The sequence below is a fragment of the Labrus mixtus genome, chromosome 24, assembly GCF_963584025.1.
Source record: "Labrus mixtus chromosome 24, fLabMix1.1, whole genome shotgun sequence".
In the NCBI taxonomy this organism is placed as follows: domain Eukaryota; kingdom Metazoa; phylum Chordata; class Actinopteri; order Labriformes; family Labridae; genus Labrus; species Labrus mixtus.
Genome location: NC_083635.1, coordinates 1,572,056 through 1,594,897, shown reverse-complemented (window position 1 = coordinate 1,594,897; position 22,842 = coordinate 1,572,056). Strand labels below are relative to the sequence as shown.

At 41.4% G+C, this 22,842-nt stretch overlaps 1 protein-coding gene across 1 annotated transcript in view; it reads left to right on the top strand.

Moving 5' to 3' along the window:
* The window catches only part of LOC132959285 (bone morphogenetic protein receptor type-2-like), a 28,696-nt gene extending 6,124 nt beyond the window's left edge, over nucleotides 1–22,572 (top strand). Inside the window, exons 2-13 of the mRNA XM_061032174.1 lie at nucleotides 4,185–4,370; nucleotides 5,328–5,507; nucleotides 9,687–9,794; nucleotides 9,980–10,071; nucleotides 12,140–12,370; nucleotides 14,492–14,606; nucleotides 15,778–15,938; nucleotides 16,782–16,929; nucleotides 17,186–17,322; nucleotides 17,986–18,158; nucleotides 18,567–19,909; nucleotides 20,720–22,572. Of these exons, the coding sequence (XP_060888157.1) occupies nucleotides 4,185–4,370; nucleotides 5,328–5,507; nucleotides 9,687–9,794; nucleotides 9,980–10,071; nucleotides 12,140–12,370; nucleotides 14,492–14,606; nucleotides 15,778–15,938; nucleotides 16,782–16,929; nucleotides 17,186–17,322; nucleotides 17,986–18,158; nucleotides 18,567–19,909; nucleotides 20,720–20,973 (3,128 nt within the window). The 3' untranslated portion in view covers nucleotides 20,974–22,572. The remainder of the gene's footprint in view (nucleotides 1–4,184; nucleotides 4,371–5,327; nucleotides 5,508–9,686; nucleotides 9,795–9,979; nucleotides 10,072–12,139; nucleotides 12,371–14,491; nucleotides 14,607–15,777; nucleotides 15,939–16,781; nucleotides 16,930–17,185; nucleotides 17,323–17,985; nucleotides 18,159–18,566; nucleotides 19,910–20,719) is intronic.
* Nucleotides 22,573–22,842: the final 270 nt, after the last annotated feature.

Genomic DNA, 22,842 nt, shown 5'->3' with positions numbered 1-22,842 from the left:
CCCAGCAAGAGAGCACAGCTTGAATACTTCAGTAAATGCGGACAGGGCATGAATGTCTGCAGAGATAGAGAGGTATGTGCACTAGTGTATGGAGCACGTTTTAGTCTTTAGTCAAGTGTGCTTTTCTTTCCTTCTTCCCTCTATTTATTAAATGCGACCAGTTGTGGAGAGAAAACAGTCACCACATGAGAGGCACTTGGTGACTTTTAATCAAGTCTCAGACTGCCGTGTCTTACATCTCTCCAATGGGCCTTGGCAGAAAGGAAGGAGAGAGCCAGATTAGATCGCTGTTGTTTTTTAGCAGAGAGGCTGAGGGGACAGGGGTAGTCCGGGACTCGGGAGGGGGTGGGAGGGTGCACCGAAGGCCAATTGGGGGAGGAGGGGGGAGAGATTAGCAAATAACTGGGCCATGGGTAAACACTCAGCAGTGCTGGGGATTCATCCAATGAGCAGGCTTGGAGCAGGAAAACTACTCTGAAGCCTTTTGATATGACTACCCTCTCTCTCTTTCACTCCCCCTCTCTCTTTCTCTCATCTGACTCGCTCCAGTGGCCTTGCCTGCATACTCTGACCCACAATCCAATACTGCAGTGGAAAGCCAAGATCACACAGCAAGCTCCACAGAGCAGAACCAGGGACAGAGTCTGCCATGGCCAATCAGAGATACACTCGGAGATTGGCATCCAACCAGAAACACTCAGAAGAAAGACAGAATTCAGTCAGAGAACCAACCGCATCCTAGCAGAGCTGCAGACAAACCAATGAACATGTGTCTACACAAATGCCCCCATGGCTCAGACTGCAAATGAGCAAAACCTTCTTTGGTTTGAGCTCCAATAAATGCTACACATAGTTGCTTCTCTATCCCTTATTTTTGTATGCTCAGCAGCTTAATCTAATAAATGTATTTTAAATTCATGAGAAACTCAGGATGAGAAGCAGCTGCTATGTGATCTATCTACAAAGTCACAGTGCTTTTTGGTTTTGTGTAAGTGCAACAAAAACACAATGAAATAACATTCACAATCACAAATTAAAAAATCTTGTGAATGAAAACCCAAAATCAATTTCTAGATAGAATTCCAACCTTTTTATCTGCTTTTTCATGCCCCTGAGCTCTCTTAGACCAGGCATCAGGAGTTTCGTTTCAGAGCCTTGAATTATAGTAAAAACGTTAATAATTAATGTTAGAGGCATACAGTATCTACCCAGCTTTGGGAGAAAGATAGAAGATACTCTGCTCTATGGATTTTTCTGTTCCCAATTCTTGCGTACAAGGTCAGTATGTTTGTTTGACTGTCTTTGGGTGTTGTCACCACGGAGGCACTTCCAACTATTGTTCCTTAGTGTTTCTACTCTTTTCCCCAGAGTTTCTTCTCTGCAACTCGTGTCTTACCGCCAACGCCCACTCCCCTCGATTTCTGGAATTAGAACGGGAGCACTTTCAAGGCAGAAAAGATTATCGTTGAATCTGTTATTTCAATTAGCCTTTAGCCCAGATATTTAGATTTTTTACCATCAAGGGAAAGCCTTACTGATTCTTCACCACAATGTCATGTGCATTTTTAAAAACCCAAACTTTTGTGTTAAATCTATTGACCTTATGGTGGTGACAGATGGTTTATTCCTGCTATCTTGTATCAAAAGGAACTAGGTGGTTTAAAATACAATAAAGTCAAATTTCATTCACAATTCTTGGTCATATCCCAAACAATAGATAGAATAGAAAAAGAAAAAAAAGAAACATGCTCCTGCATGCGCTCCAGGCTAAAATGGTAACTGTTTCCAACAGACTTTTCATATCTTTAGCTAGCAAGAGAACTATAGTTAGCTTGTTTCTGAATTGATGTTTAGTGTCTCCAGCTGACTTGTTTGACAACAATGATCGCATGAAATAGGTCTTGAATATGCACTTCATGGCTACATACATGATATCAGGCTAATACATTTTGGATTAAAGGAACATAAAAATCACTGGGTTACTACTATTGGAATAAAGCTAGTAAACTAGACTTGTGAGGTTTGTAGCTTATTTTACAGCCCTTAATGTGCAGTTTATGTCTGCAAACATTATAGCATGTTAGCAGACTGAGGCTAAAGGTGAATTAAATGGAAAGGGAGCTAGTTAGCTAGGTGAGCTTGTTGCTGATGTTTGTAATTTGCATTACAGTTGAGTAAAGCAGAGTTAATTACATTCTTGTTTCTTTGAAACACTTGTCTGCACTTTTCTATTGTATTTATATATCTGTGCTTTTTTATAACGATGTGGACCTATGGGTCTGAAATAAAGTAGAAAGTAAGTAAAGTATTAACATGTCCTCAAGAAGCAAGGACACTTTGAAATACTTGGTGTTTTCAGTCACAGAAAATAAAGAGAGCACATAAAAGCTGCCTCTGGGTTAGATAAGCGTACATTCTGCTAAAGTAATTAAGCAAAAGGGAAATGGAACTTAATACTGGAGGTGTTTGTTTGGTATTGAAATGGAAATTAAATGTAATTAAATTAAATAAAACGAAATTACTTTTTTTATCTGCAATTTTTTCATTTGGAACTTATCAGTTGACAGACTCCAAAAGATGAGAGGTCGATCTCTCATCAGAGCCCTCAACAGAAAAGTGGTCAGATATGAATGAATGTCTGCCCATTATGTTTAGCCTTGAATGTTTCGGTTTAATGGTAGGACTGGTGAAAAATCATAGCACTTATCTGCTCAGGAGTTTAACGCTTGTTAAGTGCAAGTACAATTTGGTGGCCATTTTAACCCGGAGCTTCTTAATGCTGAAAAAAAACATGCAAGAAGGGAATTGTCCGTTCTGCTGCTAACCCTGCCAGGGCCATTGTCAGCTCATTAAAATTCAGTTTCCTCATCAAAATGAAAATTCCTCCACATGTTTAACCCTTGGTTTGAACTCCTTTCCCACTCAGCATCTACACAGCATGCATCCCCTGCATGCAAAGCTGGTCCCACAGAACAGTAGGCAGGAAAGGCCCACAGGTTGAGGGCAGCCGAGGCCCACGGTAGGCCAGCGTTGATAGCTTTATCTGTGGATAGGAGCAGAGGAGGAAAGTTGGCGCTGTGCCCAGGAGCACTACCACTCCATCGCGTCAGCCTCTGCCCACACAGGCTAGTTTGACCTTGGGCAGGGCACAGTCACCCTCCTCCCTCCCTTCATAACAAACCCCCCCCACCCCACCCCTCGTCTCTCCGCTGGCTGGAGGAAAGGGAGGAGTTGGGAGTAAGGGAAACAAACTGGCACATCATGTTTCTCTTATCTGAAATCATCCACGAAGCAGGCGGAGCACACAAACACACTGGCTCAAACTTTTTCTTTTCTCTCAAAAAACACAATTTGACACTGACTAAAGTTCAACTGAACATAAAGCAGAAGAAAACTTTGGCCATGGGCTATAAATCAGTTTATGAAGTAAAACGTGGGTCTTCAAGCTCTTGTGTTGAGCTACCATCTCTTATTTTCTGACATTTAATTTACTCTTCTCATGGGTATCCTGCAGTTTTTGTGTTTTTAATAAGGGTTGTTTCAAGAACTAATGTCTACTTTTTCTTATGCGCCTCTGCATGTTTTTGTGTTACGTCCTTCAGGCTAGAGTTTAAATTGGTTTTTCTATTGATCTTTGGCTTGTGAGAGGCAGCAGTCTTTGCAGGCAGACAGCTTTTTTCAGCTGTGGATTATTCTTCCTGTGTAGACAGATGCAGTATCCATTTATCTCTGTAGCCTTTGTAGCAGACAAGAAGTGTCTGTATATGTATGGATTTTTGTAAATATATATAATGAACACACATTTTTTTGTATGAGGGGTTGGTGTGAGTGATTTTCATGTACAGAAGACATTTTCATCTAAAATGCACATATTAAAATGATTGTGTGTTGGTAGAAAGAGAATAATCGATACAGAGATGCAATGAAATGACTAAATAATAAATTAACGAAGCTGTTGAGCTGTCTGTTTCCGTCTTTCTCCTCCCCACACATCCTCATTAATGCACACACAGAAACTGCCATCATTTTAGTTTTATGTGCATGCCTCTGTTCATCAAACTATCTTATTCACTTTGTTGCCACTGCAAAGCACAGCCCCATTTTGCTAGAAATGGGATTCGACTTAACCTCATTTTGCTAGAAATGGGATTTGATTCAGCCCCATTTCCTCTGTCTTTTCACAGCGGCACAGGGGGAGGAGCGGGAGTGTGCCTTCACGGACCAGCAGCAGCAGTGGGAGGTGGAGCGAGTGGCAGGGGGCGAAGGCCGGGTCTCCCCAGAGAACACCAGCATCCGATGTGCCAAGGGCAGCCACTGTTTTGGCCTGTGGGAGAAAAGTCCTCCAGGCGAAGTGCGACTTGTCAAACAAGGTACAACCTGAGAGACACTGTACTATTTGTACAGATAGACAAATTCCACAAATATCTTCATAATAGACACCTTGAGATTCCCCGGTGACGCGGTCCCCCTTTGAAGTTAGATAATGTAGCACCTCAAGAGTTAACACTGATGCCACAAGTGACAATGGTTAGAGCAGTGTAAATGCCTTTTGTACTGACTTAAATGTGTGATCTTGTGTTGATGAATAACCAGCCTTTGTACTCATCACATCCTTAAAGGAAAACTAGCTTTTTTGGCAGTAATTCCAAACGACTATATGGCTTCCATGGGAAACTGCTCTGAAGAGCTGATGATGATAATATATCATGTGATGATAGAAAACAACAACAGTTTGGTTTGTGCAGACGATGTAAGGTCAGTCAACGTCAGCAATTTGATTATATTGTACACTGGAAATTCCCCAAGGGAGAACAACTATTTGGGCATGATGCCGGGCTTCAATTTAGGTGAGGATACATTTTGTATCACATTGGACTCAGAGTAGTAGTTAGTATTGGCCAACGCATAAGTTCAGGATTCAGATCTCGATATAAGAAAGAAAAATGTTCCCAGTACCGCTCTTTTTATGGGATTCAGGTAAATATTAGAACAAAATGCAACAGTGTCAAACACTGAAACAGTTGCAATGTCAGCAAACCTTCATTGGAATGTGCGTTTTACAGTTATCTCCATCTGAAGTGACCCAGCATTAAGAAAACATATTCTGCTGATCATGCCAGAGTAGGTAAGGCCATAACAGCAAAACTCTTGGCTGTATTGATGGGTGCAATGTTGTGTTGAATTACTTCAGAACACTAGTTTATGTTTTGTAAAAGGAACAATCTGTTTCATCTTACAAAAACATGACATGGGCTGATAAGTGAGGGACTTCTCTCCCTGTTTTCCTCACCATCTCGTCATTCAACCATTTCTCTCCTCCATGTCAGGTTGCTGGACTCACCTGGGTGACCATCAGGGTTGCCGCGATGACCGCTGCGTGGTGACAAACCTGCCTCCACAGATCCAGAATGGGACGTACCACTTCTGCTGCTGTGGCAGCGACATGTGCAACATGAATTTCACAGAGGACTTCCTTCTGCCCAGTCCGACAACAGCACAACCAATCTGTAAGCACACAAAAGCACAATGTATTTAAGTCTTCACACAATAGATTATATGTATAAATAGTAGGTGTTTTTCATGGTGAGTTTTGTCATTTCGAAAATCCATCGTCATGATACTCTTCTTTTCATAAAAGCAAATCATACAGATAGATTCAATACTAGATTTGAGCCTTTGCTAGTACTCTATGGTTTAGTGTATGACTGTTGTATGCTGTTAAATCTCTGTGATAATCTCCAAGAAGAATTGTTCTGTAGCAGAACGTCTGTGGGATTTCTCTGACTTGAAAAATACTTTGAATTTGGCCTGAATTATCACTTTCTAATAGTTACATTGACTTAGGAGACCTATATGACCTGTCTAGTTCCAGAGGGAACAAACTTTTCTGCCAAGGTTACAGGCATCTGTTATTCAACCGAGTGCATAAGGCAAAAGGGGAATGAATGAGAAGATGAATAACAAAGCAAAGAACGGCAGAAAATAACAAATGCAGGCCCACACAGTTGTGAAGCACAAAGCTATTAACGGCAAAGAATGAAAGGATGTTTGATATATCAGAGCTGTTGCACCTACACCTACTTGTAGATACTTTCTCTCTCTTCCTCCTCTGCTTCATCATTCCACACACGGTTTCAAAACTGAGCTTCCTGATTGCCTTCCATTATGAACCTTGACAACTGTGAATTGCAAAGATGAATTGGTTCACCAACATATACGCTGTGTCCTCACTCTGGCTGGTATAGATTATATGCACTAAAGCGCCGTGAAAGTGGCTGATATTGAATTCTGTTTCGATGATGGTCCGTTGGGGGATTTTGTAAAGCTGCTTGTGTGTTCTTAGTAAGGTGTTAAACAAAGCAAACAGATGTATTGTTATTTGTTCCTTCCTCTAATACACTAGCTGTGAATGAAAGCAATGTGTGTGGAAGGAGGAGCAGGGGGAGGGGAACCAGGGGGGATGGCAGTGGCGGCGGTGGCTCATCATCTCTCCTGCCCACACATAAACACAAACATACACTCTCCACCATCCATGTCGTCTCTCTGCATTCCATGGATTACAAGGCGTCTGCTCTATCTGTCTGTCTGCGGGCGTGCCGGTGACTGTTGCACCGTGTAGACAGATGACGAGACAAAAGCAGGAGCAAGCCGAGAAAAATAATGATTTAGTGTTAGAAGGGTTTTTTGATTGATCAGTGCAGCTTAAGTTTGGCTTGTATTATAACTTGAAATCCTGTTTCTGTTTTTAGCTGGATGGTTCTGACATGTCTGGGCAGATTAATGCCAGGGTTGTAGGAAGTAGGAAATGGTTTGTGTCAGTTGGCTGTCTGAGTAATCTCCAGCCAAGAAGTATAGATGAAGACATGCGAGTGGAAAGGTGGCGGAAGTTATACTCAGATCTTTTACTGAGACACAGGTAGTGTTTGCACAATGTTATAAATATTTGTAATCTAAAATGTTACACAAGCACACCCGTTTCTGTATAAAGATATTCTATAAGAAAAAAAGCAAAAGTATAAATAATGCAGGATTACAAATTATTATCATCAGACGGTAATGATAAACCTTTATGAAACACAACTATATTGAAACACTTAAAAGTAGTGTTTAATAAAACTAGTTCATTTTGACTGAGTACCAAAGCAATACAACACTGAATATCTTGTAAAATGAATCAAAAATCTGTGGCACACTGAAAATAACTTTACTGTCTATTATTGAGAGCTAACACTGCGTTTCGCCTGTAGCTTCCTCAGTCTCGCCCAGCACTGAATATCTTGTATTTATAAACATCATCTGCAAAGTAAACTATGGGTTGTAATTTTAAAGATGCCCTGGGGCTTTTCAGTTGACAAACAAAAGTTGTGTTTTCATTCAACATTTCCCACTGATACATATTGTGTATCCTCAAGGTCTAATAAACACGCCAACGTTTTTCCTTCCTCATAAAACTTGCAAAATCAGGTTTAAAAACGATTGTAAATGGTTGAAGCAAACAAAAACAAAAGGGGGCCCACTATAATTAAAACTGCTGCTTGTAATCTCTAAAGAGTACGTTTCATTTCTTTATACTCGATTGAGTACTTCTATGTTAAGGCATGCCTTAAATCTATCAAATCTTAAACGGTGAACTTTTTTTAATAACAACATTAATCGGCAACTATCTTGTCAAATGATTAGCTTGTCTAGTCCTCTTTTTCCAGCTGAAGTTGACTAATTATGAAGAAAAGTTTGAATTCATTGACTCTAAAAGCAAAGATAAAGTTTCTCACTATTTTAATAGAATGTGTCATATTCTATGTATTAAATCTTAATATGTAATGTAACGGGGACAAAATACTTAAAAGTTCAACATCATCTTTGAAATGCAAAATTAATGAAAAGCTAAGCTATATTCTGAATATATAAGAGAAGATCTTATTAGTATTATAAAAGCACTGCAGGCCGGATTTTTTATATCGTGGAGTTTAAGCAGCTTCTTCATGTATGTTTACTTGTGAAAGCATGTGTGTCTGTGTTTGTCAGATAGCTTCCTGTGCAGCACCCTTGTTGATTATGAACCCGCTGACCCTGGCATTCACAGGAAGCCGTGTCAACCCCCATGCCTGTTTATGTTTAAGTGTGCCAGAGTGTGTGAGCATGCATGTTCATGCTAGTATGTCAGTCAAAGAAGCCCTAAGGCTCTTGAAGCCATCAATTATTGATAAAGAAGGTGAAGGTCTTGCGGCAGCACCAGTGTGTTGACTGATGTAAGGGATGCAGGAGTTGTTGTTATTGTGTGTTTTCAAGCTGCTGATCTGGACTCTTATACTATTTCTGTAGAGTATAGACTAGTGGTATATAGGAGAATCTAGTGTTGTTATATTTAAGCTGTGAGTGTGTTTTGTCTCCAGAGTAGCTCTTATAGCTGATGCAGCTTCATTAATCACAAACAGCAGACAGCTAAAACTGCAGCTTCCTCGGCTAACTGCTCCTACCTGCCATCTGACCAGCGCTCTCTCTGTTTTTACATAGTTTCTTTCTCTCTTGCTCTCTCCATTCACTTCCCACACAACCTCTGTCTCTCTTCTCATTCACTGCTTTTTCCAGTCTGTTGACCATGCTTCATGGTTGTTTGGCTTAATTGATGTTTTTTTTCCCCTCCCCTCCGTTTCTTTCACGCGCTTCACAGCATGCCTGATTGTTTTCGCATACACACATACGTGCACACCCAAGACATTTCAATGTTTGTGTGTAAGTTAGCCATTGTTGTGTGCAATTATTAATGTGGAAGGAAAACAAGAAACATACTGTGCGCCCACTTGCCAGTCCATTCAAAGTCTTGTTCTTGAGTTGTTAAAAATGGCGGCTAAATCTCATGACTGCTTCTAGTTTAGCAGTTGTGTGAACGGTGCTAAATATGCAGAAATAATTATCACCGACAGAAGGCACAATGTTTTCGATATAACGATGTATGAAACTGAAATGTGTGTTGTACTGACGAAGTGCAGAATGGTGGAACTTGTTAAAGGGCCTGTGTCCTGTTACAAAACACACCAAATAAATCAAGTTTCTTAGGCATCTTTGTATAGTGTGTGTGTATTATCCCAGGTTCTGTTGCAGTAAAGAGTAACCAGAGCTGAAAGATTTTTCTATAACTCACAGAACAAGGTCAACAGTAGCTGGTTCCAGCCACTTAGACACAATTTTCCTTTTTTCATATTGCATGCACAGATTCTAAAAAGAAGGACTAAACAATGACTCAATCAATAATAAAAAGTAATATATTAATTGTTCAGGAAAATAGCTATAGCTATTGTATGTGGCCCATATAAACAGAATGTGCTGCTGAATGTGTCTCAATTTCTTTGTGAAATAATTTTAATATATCTTTTTATTATAATCATGGTATCTCTGTTTACTCAAAGTGTCTCTCTGAAATAAGCTCATTATCTTTATGAACAACTATAGACAGAGGAATCAACACAAAGCTGTGTTTCCTATCTTTTCTTCCATATTGCATCAGAATGCACAGGTACACCTCGTAAACTACATACTCAGGATGTCGGCTGTGGCCTTCCTCTGACTTCTTCTTGCTCACAAATCAAAGTCTCAGTGCACGACTGCAGACACTTGCTCTTCCCACATAAAGGTTACACTCTAATTTGTACTTTTTGTTTTTGATGTCCCCCCCCCTCCTCTTGTAGACTCTCACACACTGGGCTATGAAGAGACGGTAATTATCACCCTGGCAACAGTCTCCATGCTGGCCGTGCTCGCTGTCGCAGCCTTCTTTGGTTACCGCAAGATGCACGGTGAGTTACCATGGCGCCACGCCGTGACGAAGAGCCGAGAACATTTATTGTTCAAGGCCATTCTTACAAATGTTTTTGGTTGGGTTTTAATTAATTTAGTAAAAATGGATAGAAGGAGGATCTTTGTGGTAAATACATCTGCATGTTGTGAAATGTTCCTGAGGGGTATGTGTGTGTGTTAACAGGAGATGGTAAGCTGGGTCTGCACAACCTGAATATGATGGAGGCTGCTGGATCTGAGAGCTCCCTGGACCTCGACAATCTCAAACTGCTGGAGGTCAGTGCCCACAGACGTCCATCTGTTCACTGTTGTACTAAACAGTCATCTGCTCATCAGTTGACTCAATGTTTTTTTGGCTCAAGAAAGAGCTGAAGTATGTACAAAGTGCCAGACCAACGCTGTAGTACTTTCAGGAACTAAATGAGCCAATAGATCCAGCTGTGGTTGTAAATAGTTTATGGAAATTACACAAATCAACAGCTAGTAGCTCTACTGCCATGAATCCACAGTGGTGTATAGGGTTAGTTCTTCCTGAAAACAGTGGTGATGTATATGGTTGCATCAAAAAATCAATCCCTCTCAACAGGATGACTCAATACATCTGTCATACCCAAAATCCTGCAGCTTTCCACTGCCTGTTTCTAGAGGATGAAAGCTTGTATCATTGGTTTAGACAGGTTATGCTCATACAGACTTCAATATCGCTACTAACAGCTAGTGTGTGTGTTTGTGTGTGAAGTAAGGAAGGGAACAAGAGTAAGATAAAGAAAAGGAGAAACCAAAGGCACAGAGGTCAAAATAAACCCAAAATACATCAAGGTTTATAGTTACGTTTGTCATTTCAATGTGACCTTTATCAACGCATTAAGTGACAGGTCAGGATGCACAAAAATAGGATTTGCTTACACTGACACGAGATCCTGAACACCTGATATGGATGTAGGGAAGCTCAGATTGTGATGGGAAGTCAATGGAGTCAGGATGATATTCATCCACAATATATAAGAAGGATGAAGGGATTATAAGAGGCAGGGAGGAGAAATGAACACAGCGACTGATTTGAATTGACTCATGAAGACGGCGCCATGACAGACCTAACTTATAGAATACAACTCAGCTTTTGGGAAAACTTAGCGATCTCTGAATTTTTGCTCTTTTCTGCGTATTATTATGTGTTTTCATAATTTTTCCCATCCAGACTATGTTGCACTCACAACCTCTGTTTTAGATTCAGTCCAACATCATACATGAGGGCAAGCAGTGCAAGCCTGAAAAAGCTTTCAATATTACCTAATTGAGTCCATTTTCAACTATTACTCATACTCAGAAAGCAATTCATAACAGAGATATAAAAGGATTTCCATTTTAGCTTTCTAACTAAGATTGTGGGTTTTTTTGTATTTCCTTTTTGTACAATGCACCAAAACAAGCAACGTGTTGTGCCTCTCAAGTGCACTTCCAAGTCTCTTCAGGAAATTATTGCTGGTAACTGGCTTGTAGGCAAAAAGTCAGAGAAAAATATCACTGGGGTACGCTGAAAATAAAACAGCCTGCAGTTTCATTAACGAGACATGTTTTCTTGTATATTGTCTTCCAATTCAAACAGAGTGGTGATGTCTCTTCTACCTGAAATGTTAGCCATCTTAGACAAGCTGTACTCTTGAACAAGACAGAAAAACAGCCAGCCAATCAAAAGAGAACACATACGCAGCTCTTTGTTTCCAATCTTTTGACATCGATTCAGCGTGTTTCAGACCAGAGTGAGGCAGTGATATCTTTTCAGGCAGGAGTTGAATTCAGAATGCTGTCCTTGTGTCTTATCAAATGCAGGCACACGTTCTTTCACATCAGGCTAGTTGCGGAAGGGGGGAGGCTGTGGGGGTGCAGGCAGTGAGCCTTACTCACAGACAAAACAGTCCAGCGCCTTCACAGTATGTTTTATAGCTGGAGATAAATGTGTTCAGCAGACATGGAGGTTGAAACCACACAGAAACAAATGCACTCCTCTTTTTCGTTTCATGACTTTTAAAGCAGAATGTTTGGACCTTGATGGCATGCTGTGCTCCGGCTAATTCAGGACACTAATTGAATGACTTAAGGCCATTTTAGCTGTTTGACCCTTCTGTTTGCCTGTTATTTAGCTTGTTTCCTGTCTTTTTATAGATATCTTTCTGTTTCTTTGCTTTTCATTATTTCCCTGACATTTCAAAGCAGTATACAAACGGCATCTTTCTGTTTTAGAAGACAAGCCGGGGCTAGAGATCCATAATAATACATTTTTTCAAATGTATTTATCTATAATATATTATAAATCTTTTTTATAAATCATTTTTGTCATTTTCAGCTGATAGGGCGGGGCAGATACGGCACCGTCTACTGTGGCTCTCTGGACGAGAGGCCCGTGGCTGTGAAGGTGTTCTCCGCTACTAACCGACAGAACTTCCTTAATGAATGCTCCATCTACCGGCTACCGCTGCTGGAGCATGACAACATTGCACGGTTTGTGGCGGCAGACGAGCGGACAGGCCCAGAGGGGCGCACCGAGTACCTGATGGTCATGGACTACTACCCTCATGTGAGTAGGGGGGGAATGTATGTAGAATAAATAAATGTAATTTTAGGGAGAGTAAAAGAAAAAAAAAACCACCTCTCATACTGATTGATTTGGCAAAATGTGGTAGCCATGGTAACAGCAGTTTAATACTAAAGGTCCCCTAATTTCATGTCTGTTTACAGTGCAGTAAAAAAGAACTCATTATGTTTCATCAACCATGGCTGTTACTTCTTCCTCCATGCCTGCCCGCAAATTTAAAACTGATCCACGGACAAAAAATGACCACGTCTTTTTAGGGGGGGGATTGCTTTGAAATCAAAGGCGTATGTGTATGGTATTCTTTTGAATCCCATACTATTGTGAGGGCAACTTAGATTTAGCACAGAAATGGCCAACACCGTAAAAATTATTATATGGAGAGGTAATTACAGTATAAATATTTTTATGGAATGTCAATTGAAGGTTTTGCTTTATAGACATCTTGCAGGTTAAAACTTTATTAGTACTAATGCATCACGTTGTCCAAATTAAGCTAACTTTATCTTATTTGGCATTTAACTAATCGTTTAATCTTTTCATTACTTAAAATGATGCAGTTGAACTTGAGAGAGAGAGGGCTTGGTGGGTTTGCCTGGGGTGTGGATTCTGAGGGTTGTACTGGGTAAAGTCAACTTATAATGAAAAATCATCTTTTCACTAGCCTCAGCTCTTCTTTCCAGACAAATGAACATGCAGCTGATGCAGCAAAATAAAACTTTGACAGAGACTGCTGAAGGTTGCCTCGAGGAACTCCATGATATTAATGTGAATGTTCCTTAAAACACCATCAGCCTCATATTTCAAGTCAGCTGACATCTAGCCATCCTATGAACGGAGCCCATTGTGCATCATCACCATTAATCTCATACACTCTGTCATGGAAACGTAGTTCAAGCCAGGACAGGAAGCTGACATGCATAATGCTTTCTAGTAAATGATAATATCATTTATTGAAAATGAACAGTTCTAATGTAATTTTCTTGGAAGCGGAAGCGTGAATTGCTTTATGATTGATTCTGATGAGAAAACATTCTGTGTGTGTGTGTGTGTGTGTGTGTGTGTGTGTGTGTGTGTGTGTGTGTGTGTGTGTGTGTGTGTGTGTGTGTGTGTGTGTGTGTGTGTGTGTGTGTGTGTGTGTGTGTGTGTGTGTGTGTGTGTGTGTGTGTGTGTGTGTGTGTGTGTGTGTGTGTGTGTGTGTGTGTGTGTGTGTGTGTGTGTGTGTGTGTGTGTGTGTGTGTGTGTGTGTGTGTGTGTGTGTGTGTGTGTGTGTGTGTGTGTGTGTGTGTGTCTGTCTGTCTGTCTGTCTGTCTGTCTGTCTGTCTGTCTGTCTGTCTGTCTGTCTGTCTGTCTGTCTGTCTGTCTGTCTGTCTGTCTGTCTGTCTGTCTGTCTGTCTGTCTGTCTGTCTGTCTGTGTCTGTCTTGTAATGGATTATGAAGGTTGATAGAGACAATTGAGGAAGGAATTAATAACGTCAACTATAATAATTGCTAGTAAACATATTAGTGGAATTGCTTGTTGTCCTCATAACACTTAATCATTTTTACACCACATTTTTAGACCAGAATGGCATATTGATGTCCTTCTGCAAAACCCCATGACTCCCAGACTTCAGGGCTGTTATTGGGTGGTGATAAAATATTCTAAAAGTCAGTTTTATTGTGAAGCTCTGCTCCTTCTACGGGGAGGTCAAAGCACAAAGTCAACGTTGTTTAAAGCCCCAAGATATAAATATGAAGATAATTGTTTTGTCTTGACCTTTTGGGGGTTTTATGGATGGTCGATGTGCCATGTAATTTAACTTTTAAATATCAAAATCAGATTATCAATATTGATATTAGTCATGATAATAAAATTTGATAGTACTAGCAGTTTGAGAAGTATCCTGATAATGACAGCCTGAAGCCTGAAACAGACTACAATAAAGAAGATAAAAAATAAAGTTCAACAACTTGCGATAAAGGGTTTAATGTCAGAGCTTTAAAGTGATGCTGATTTTGTCCATCTCCTCCTCTGTCTGTTTCCATCCCCCCCCCTCTCTCTCTCTCTGTATCTCTCTGCACCCTCTCTCCTTGCCTGTCTCCTTTACCTTCCCTCCTCCTCAGGGCTCTTTAAATCGCTACCTGAGTGTCCAGACCAACGACTGGGTCGGCAGCTGTCGGCTGGCTCACTCTGTCACCCGCGGCCTGGCGTACCTGCACACTGAGCTCTTTAAAGGAGGTGAGCTTGAGGGCACACAAACAAACACAGACACACACACACACACACACTCTCACAGCTAATTACATAACTGCTCACAGTTTACTGAGGCTCAACTTTCAAGGCTGCTACTTCCATCTGTTTCCGAGACATAAACACAGAATTCTGGAGGAAAATGGGAAAACTTGAATGTGTGAAACCAAGTTGGTTAATATTTAAGTTTCAGAAAGTTTGTGATTATTTTCAGCTTCAAATGACCCATACACTGTAGCTCCACGTGGGTCTGTTTGGCTTGGAGCGCTTTGCATCCCTGCATTCTGACACACACGTATGCACACTGCGTGCACGCCCAGCCACGAGTATTTATAGACTGGCCTCTAGCTAGCCTCAGAGAATGAAAAAAAGGAGAGAGGGACAAAGTCAGGGGGGAAGGAAGGAAGGAAGGCGTAGGAAAGATAAGGATTCAGATGACATGTGACTATTCCTGTGGCTCAATAAAATCCCTCTTCAGAGGCCGATGTGACAGCCTCAGCCTCAGTGGCTGCACTCTTTTCTCTTTATCAGCACAGATACACATCAAACGGGCTTAGAAGTTCACATGCAGTGAAAGAATAGAAGTTTTCTGTTTGCACAACACGTGATATAAAGAAGCGGGGGTGTCTTTCTCCCCTCTGTAAGCCTGAAGTGATGGGCAGAGCGTGGAAGTGACAGAAGAGAAAGAGAGTTTAGTCGCTAACAGCAGAGTCTCTCAGGCTTTGATACAGTCCCCATCCTCCCCCACTCCTGCACATCAACAACAAGCAGCAGATCTCTGTGGTGGCTTCCTGGGTCCCTCTGCCTCACTGCCCCCTCTTCTGGACAGTATTATACTGCAGGAAAATGCTCCTCTGATATGGTCTTAATCCCATTGTTGTAGATTAGATTAGAGGGTTTAGCTGTCTGTTGACAGTGAAGCTTGCTCTGGTGAACAAAGAGTAATGAGGGGGAATGGTGAGCTATATGAAGGGATTTTCTGGATGTTATCACTCATTAGCAAATGGCACAAAAAGTGTGTGTGTACATTGTATCCAGGAGGCAGAGAATTTTGGGAGTGCTGTACAGGCTTGAATTTGTAATAAAAGGTAAATTAGCCCAGTTCTTTTCTCTTTTGTCTTCTTCTGATCCTCTCTTTCCTCTTTCTACCTCCTTACAGACTTGTACAAGCCTGCAGTTTCCCACAGGGATCTGAACAGCCGCAACGTTCTCGTCAAGAATGACGGCACGTGTGTCATCATCGATTTTGGCCTCTCCATGAAATTGACAGGAAACAGGCCAGCACGTCATGGCGAGGAGGAAAATGCTGCTATAAGTGAGGTCAGTGTTCAAGAAGAAGCAGGGCTGATATCAGAGCAATACTATATATATAAATATTTAATAATATGTGGATTAAAACTCCACTTAAATGCCTTCTATTATCTCAGTCCATCTGCAGGATGTTATGCAGCTACATAATTTTAACAAAGATTAGCAGACTGCTACATCTGAAACAACCCAAACCCAATTTGTTGTCAAGCAGTTATTGCTCCGGGGAGAAGTTGCAGCTAGCTTTCCTCTTGTTAGTACAATCTTTTGACGTAATCACAATACACAGCACTGTTGGCACAGCACAACATGGATATTTTCAGGTACCGAAACAATAGTACGTCTTTAGTCATCTGACACATTGCTTTGTACAATACAAAACATAAAGACACTTCATAAATTACCCAGGTTTGAGATACCACTTCAGCAATAGCAAATTGATGACTTTTTATCTGCATCATGACAATTGAAGCTAACTGAAGTCTGTCTTCTTTTCTGCATATTATTTAATATTTTAATTGTTTATATACTGCACAGCCATGATTTGTGAAACTTAAAATGCCAGCGCCTGAATTGAACCCATGCTGCACATTCTTAAAGTTGTGTGTACTTAATGTATAGGGGTAAATTTGTTGCACCATCTGGTATTGGACTGCAGCATGTGTGAATGATTATGATTGGTTAGAGATTCTTTAAGTTGTTTTCTGCTCGTTTCCAACAATAAAAAAGTAGGAGAGTACAATTTTCAGTGGAAATGCAATGTCTGACTTTAGAACATCATTTATTTTCTCAGATTTTTTCTTCTGTGCTATTTCCTGTCTCACCTCATCTTTCATTGCCTGCCTCGATTACCAGGTGGGGACGATCCGCTACATGGCTCCTGAGGTTCTGGAAGGAGCGGTGAACCTGAGGGACTGCGAGTCGGCTCTGAAGCAGGTGGATATGTACGCACTGGGCCTGATCTACTGGGAGACCTTTATGAGATGTACCGACCTTTTCCCTGGTGAGTTTCACAGAAGGAAGACATTTTGAGTTTTGTGATAAAATTATGCAATTTTTGGTTGCAGTACTTTAATTTGCATTACCAGCATTATCATATAAAACAAAGAATATATATATATATGTATATATATATATCATATCAAGCAAGGACAGAGATCAGTACTTTTATTATTAAGCACATTGATCAGCTTAATGGTTATTTCTGCCACATGAAAGATTTCTAAGTCTCATCCTTCCTCTTCCTGTCCTACCTCTAGGAGAGTCTGTGCCAGAGTACCAGATGGCCTTTCAGGCGGAGGCAGGGAACCACCCGACGTTTGAGGACATGCAGGTCCTGGTATCCAGGGAGAAGCAACGGCCCAAATTCCCTGAGGCCTGGAAGGAGAACAGTTTGGTATGTTTGTTTGTGTCATAACAGAGCCAGAAATCTAATTATAACTCCATCATAACAGGATTAGCAACGTCAGCAGATTGTGAAACATGTCACAAGAATTTAAATTAATTTAAATTACCTAAGATTGCTATCTGTTTAATAAAAAAAACTCCAATGTTGTCAGTATACGTCTTTCAGGGGGGGATGTTTTTAGTGACAGAGCATCTGCAGCAGCTCGTCTGGCAGGAAAATAAAAGAACAGCATGTGCTACACGTCCAAAAGCAGATATTGTTTTCGTTCGTTGCCTCAGGTTATAAGAGTCTCTGGTATTTCCAGTCTTTTTGGCACATTAATAAAAAATTCATTTCACCAATCTGTTTTGTGACAGGCTTTAAGTAGCCTATCCCAATTTAGCAACGCATCATCCACTCTCTATCCATAAAAGAGTCCAACTAGTACATCAGTCTAGCGATATTATCAGGCTGATAATTGATTTCCAAATTTATATGGATAATGGCATACCTGTTTTCCAATATGCAGCGATATAAAAAGCTGTCTTTCATAAAAAGTATACTACAGGAAGCAACATTTCAGCAAGTGATTTCAGTGTAAAAGGCATGTTTGCATTGTGTTTATATTGTTTCCCAGGCCCATATTACTCACTATAAACTTGTCTCATACAGGCGGTTCGCTCTTTGAAAGAGACGATGGAGGACTGTTGGGACCAGGATGCAGAAGCCCGTCTCACAGCACAGTGTGCCGAGGAGCGACTGGCAGAGCTGCTCCTCATATGGGACCGCTCCAAGTCCGTGAGCCCGACACTAAACCCCATGTCCACGACACTGCACAACGAGAGGTAGGCATTAACATAATGGAGGCCATTTTCCACTGATGTTACACTTATGTGTGTACTTTTAGAGAGTGTAACACTCTCTAAAAGTACAATTTTACTGTGGAAAATGGTACATTAGAAAATGTGTAAAATAATTCAAAAATTCTGTTATACTATGTGAAATGTTTTTTCGTTCTAGTCTTGCAAATAATACTTTTTTACTTGTGTGGTAGGTAGGAGGGTTAGCAATGTTAGGATTTGCTGCTACATTGGCTGTTGTTTTAGCTTATCAAGTATGTCATTACACCTTAAATAAGGGCCCAATGCCGCTCCAGATTTAATTGTTAGTAGTTGATCAATCGAGAAGCACCTAGTGATTTGTCAAATTCCCCATGTTTATACAACTTTCTCTAATTTTTTTCTCTGTTCCAGAAATCGTATGACGCCAAAGTCTGGCCCGTACACGGACCATCCCTCCACCTACATTGAAGAGCACGAGGGTGTGGCAAAGAATTTGCAGGCTGACACCACCGGCTCTGTGAGCGGACGAGCTGGGGGTGGGACAGGAGAGAGAAACAGGAACTCCATCAACCAGGAGCGCCAGCAGCAGCAAGCCAACGCCCGCCTGCCCAGCCCTGAGGGCAGCAGCACCAGCATGGGCCTGAGAGGCAGCCCCTCAGCCTCCACCACAACCACCACTATTATCTCTGAGTCAGAGGGTCCTGTAGGGGTCGCCACGGTCCCAGTCTGCCTCCACCTGACCCAGGAAGACCTGGAAACCACCAAGCTCGACCCGAAAGAGGTGGACAAGAACCTGAAGGAGAGCTCAGACGAGAACCTAATGGAGCACTCACAGAAGCAGTTCTGCTCTCCAGATCCACTGAGTCCAGGCAGCTCCAGCCTCCTATATCCCCTCATCAAGATGGCCACCGAGGCTACAGGCGCTTCTGACCCAGCCGCTGCCATGCCCACCACCATCTTCCCCCTGCCCAAGCAGCAGAACCTGCCCAAGAGGCCGTCCAGTCTCCCCCTGCGCACAAAGCCCCCCAAGAAGGAGTCGTCTTCGTCTTCTCTCAGGTTCAAGTTTGGACGCTCGGGGAAGTCCAACCTGCGGCAGGTGGAGGGACAAAAGATGAACATTGGTGTGGCAGCAAGCACAAACACAGCTGTTGAGGCTCATCGGAGTAATGGCACAAACAACACACCAATTTTACGAGACACGCATGTGAATGGCAGCGTTAATGGCACTGTTAATGGTCACGCTGGAGCTGGGATCTCGTCCATGTCATCGGGTGGAGCCACAGGTTTTGGGGGATCAAGCATAACTCAGAACGGATCTGTAGCCCTGAGGTTAGACGACGGCCGTTTGAGCCTCGGTGTAATCACAGCCAGCCCCGATGAACACGAGCCGCTCCTGAGCCGTGAGCGAGAGCAGCCTGATCCAAGAGACACGTCAGTGAGTGTCGCTGCGCTCCGCTCAGCCCGGCCCAACACCAACAACAACAACAGCAACACCGGCCACGGCCAGGGAGACGGGGAGAGCGGAGGGGAGAGTGATGGAGGAGAGGAGGGAGGGAGCGGGGAGGGAGGAAGCAGGGAAACAACAGGACCCCCAGGAGAAAGCTCGGGGACGGGATCTGGCAGCGCTGACCCTCAGGGGGATGCTCCGGTCACAATGAGGGGGGAGGCTCTGCTCAGGCAGCCCAGAGCCCGCAGGCCTGAGAGACCCAACTCCTTGGACCTGTCCTTCACCACACAGGATCTGACATCACTAGGTGACTCTTTACACCCACCCCTCACACAACTCAAGTTTCTGCCCAGGACTAAATCTTAGAGCATCAATTATTAAATCCTAATATATTATTATTATTTTTTGAATAAATCACCAACTAACTATGCAGACTCATAAGGTTTTTGCACCAATTTTACTCTTAAAGATCAGTTCACAACTTAATTCTAGAGCGTTGATGTATTAATACGCCATGGATATAGCCATGGTTTCAATATTTTCATTCAATGTATTGCAACAAAAACTTCCCCTACAACCATAAAAACATTTTCCCTTTAGGCTTCCATTATATATAAAAATGGAATTGTTAATAGGACACCTAGAACTGAGAATAATTAACTTTGACTCTTTATATTGTGAATATTTTAGAGATGCTGAACTTTCTTTATAGCAGAACAAAACTTATTTTAAACCATCTATAGCCTCAGTTTTAAACAGAACCCTAAAAATAAAGGGTTCATCCAAGAAATATATTTTTACTTCCAGGCGCTCTCCTTCAGTCTGGTGTCAAGGAATTCAGTTTAAACTAAATTAGAATTTGCAAGCCAGGGATGGTCTACTGAAATTGTATTGGTTGCAGTATGGGAAATGCAGGATCCAGTGTTTTTTAAGCATGACAAGTATCTGAAAAAAGTTAGATTTTAAATAGAAGTATTACAAAACGCATGTTGAAGCCCCCCAAACTATCAAATTGTAATATCAAATAGCTTCAGTTCCCAAATAATAAAATTGTGACCTAGGTGTATTGTTCTAAAAACATCCCCAAGGATACTGATCATCATTCCTTGTTTTTCAGGTGAGGGCTTGGTTCAGCCAGACGGAGCCTTCGGGACAGGTGAAAAAATCAAGAAGCGCGTCAAAACGCCTTATTCCCTGAAGAAGTGGCGGCCCAGCACATGGGTCATCTCAACAGACAGCAGGGGGCCGGAGGTCAACAACAACAGCTCCTCCCGTGGCCAGGGTCACAGTCAGAACCGGCCCAAGTCCAGTTCTGCTATCTTCCTGCGGGGGGGCAGCTTGGCCAGCGAGCCGAGCGACACGCACGTTTGAACTCAGACCCTCACTCAAGACTGAAAAAACAAAAAAAACAATCAGAGAGCGTTTGGTTTCTGTCTGTCAAGATCTCTGCTCTGAATCAGCAAGAGGAAGCTATGGAGTGTCTTGTGAACAAACAGTCGAGTCTGATTGTGTACAGTAATTAGGTCTGTCTCGCTCCTGTGTGTCTTTCTGATGATGGCATTGCTTTAAATGGAATCCAGCTATGCAGCATTCTCACCTGCTTCTGTCTCAGTGTTTTATTAATCTTCCTTTGTTGGTTTATTTCACATTTCATCCTCATGAGCATAGCAATCTTTTCAATGGATTTATTTTTCCGTATGTTGCACTTTGACAAATAAAATCAGTGTTTAGAAGTCCTGTCTGTTGTGACCACGACAAGAAGTGGTCTCTAAACTTTAAAAAAGCGATGAAAAACAATCAACACTTTGAGTGTTCTTGTACTTTGCTGTATCAAGCAACGTTCAAGAGAACTGCTCTGTAAAAGAATCGACGGTCTTAAAAGACAGAACAAACTACTTTTTTATTTCCTTGATTTGTATGCAATACATTTTTTGTCTTTTTTGACTATGTATCCATTTTTGTATCATACTTTTTAATTGTGCAATAGGATGTAGCTTTTAGATGCTTTCAATGTTTTATCGCTTCCATTATTTTGTTTGTTGTTTTTATCTCATCATTATTTTGATATTTTAATCTCGGTTGCACTTATGAATAGTCACAATCGTTTTGTAAACAATCCACCATACACTATCACGCCCCGGCTCAAGAGGAGAAAATGGACGACAATCCTCCGCTCTTTCCTTCTTCTCTGGACTATTTTTAGGGGCGCACAAACACTAACAATCAATCCCAGCTGACTGGAAAAGTGGGTTTTTGTGAAACTCCTCTGCTTGCACAATTACACCAGGAAAGGCCCAAACTCTGGGGTCTTTATACACTACAATCACCATAATCTAATCTACGGAGGGATCTGTTACAGTGGCCGATGCAATCACTGTACCACTATCACCTGACCTCACTGTGGACTGTGTTTATAGCTGTCTCTATGTTACTGAAAGATCAGTCACATTATCAAGTCCCAGATTCTGCTCTTTGAACTCTGTTGGAAATCAGAAACTAGTCTAAAAAAAAAAAAAAACCAAACCCTGCTGAAGCACGCTGGATATTATTTCTGCTTCTTCTTGGTCATCCCTTGATGTTCAAATGACTGATTCAGTGTGTTTGCGTGAGAGAGAGCAAGTGTGCATGTGTTGTGTTTCTTTATGTCAGTAAGCATTAGCATTGTTGGGGCCTAAGCGCTGTACAGGCGTGCTGAAATGTCATTGTACTCATTCTGTATTTTCAGCGCTGCTTCAGGGCATATGAAAAGATCTCATTTATGTTTTTGTAATATGTAATTTGTATGAAAAAAATCATATGTAAGTGTATTGCATTGATATTTGCATCATTTTTATGGAATTCTGTTTTGCATTCAATGGACATGGCCTTTTATTCCATTGCTATGCGTCTGCTCGGTACAGTTTCTGTAAACATTTTCGAGTCAATATGGAAGAAAAAATTCTCAATAAATGTATGAAATAATAATATAAATGGCTAAATCTATTAAGGGCATGTCTCATACAATGTTTAGCCACTTTATGTTAAAGTATTTAGTATCCTATTAGCTTAGCTCGGGGTAAAACAGGGAGAGAAGTGAACATCTCGGTACAGTTCAAGTCAATATGGAAGAAAAAATTCTCAAATGTATGAAATGGCATGTCTCATACTTCATGTTCAAGTATGTTAAAGTATTTACTTATGAGCCTAGCTTGGGATAAAATAGGGAAAGAAGTGAACAGCTTACCGGGCTCTTTCCAAAAC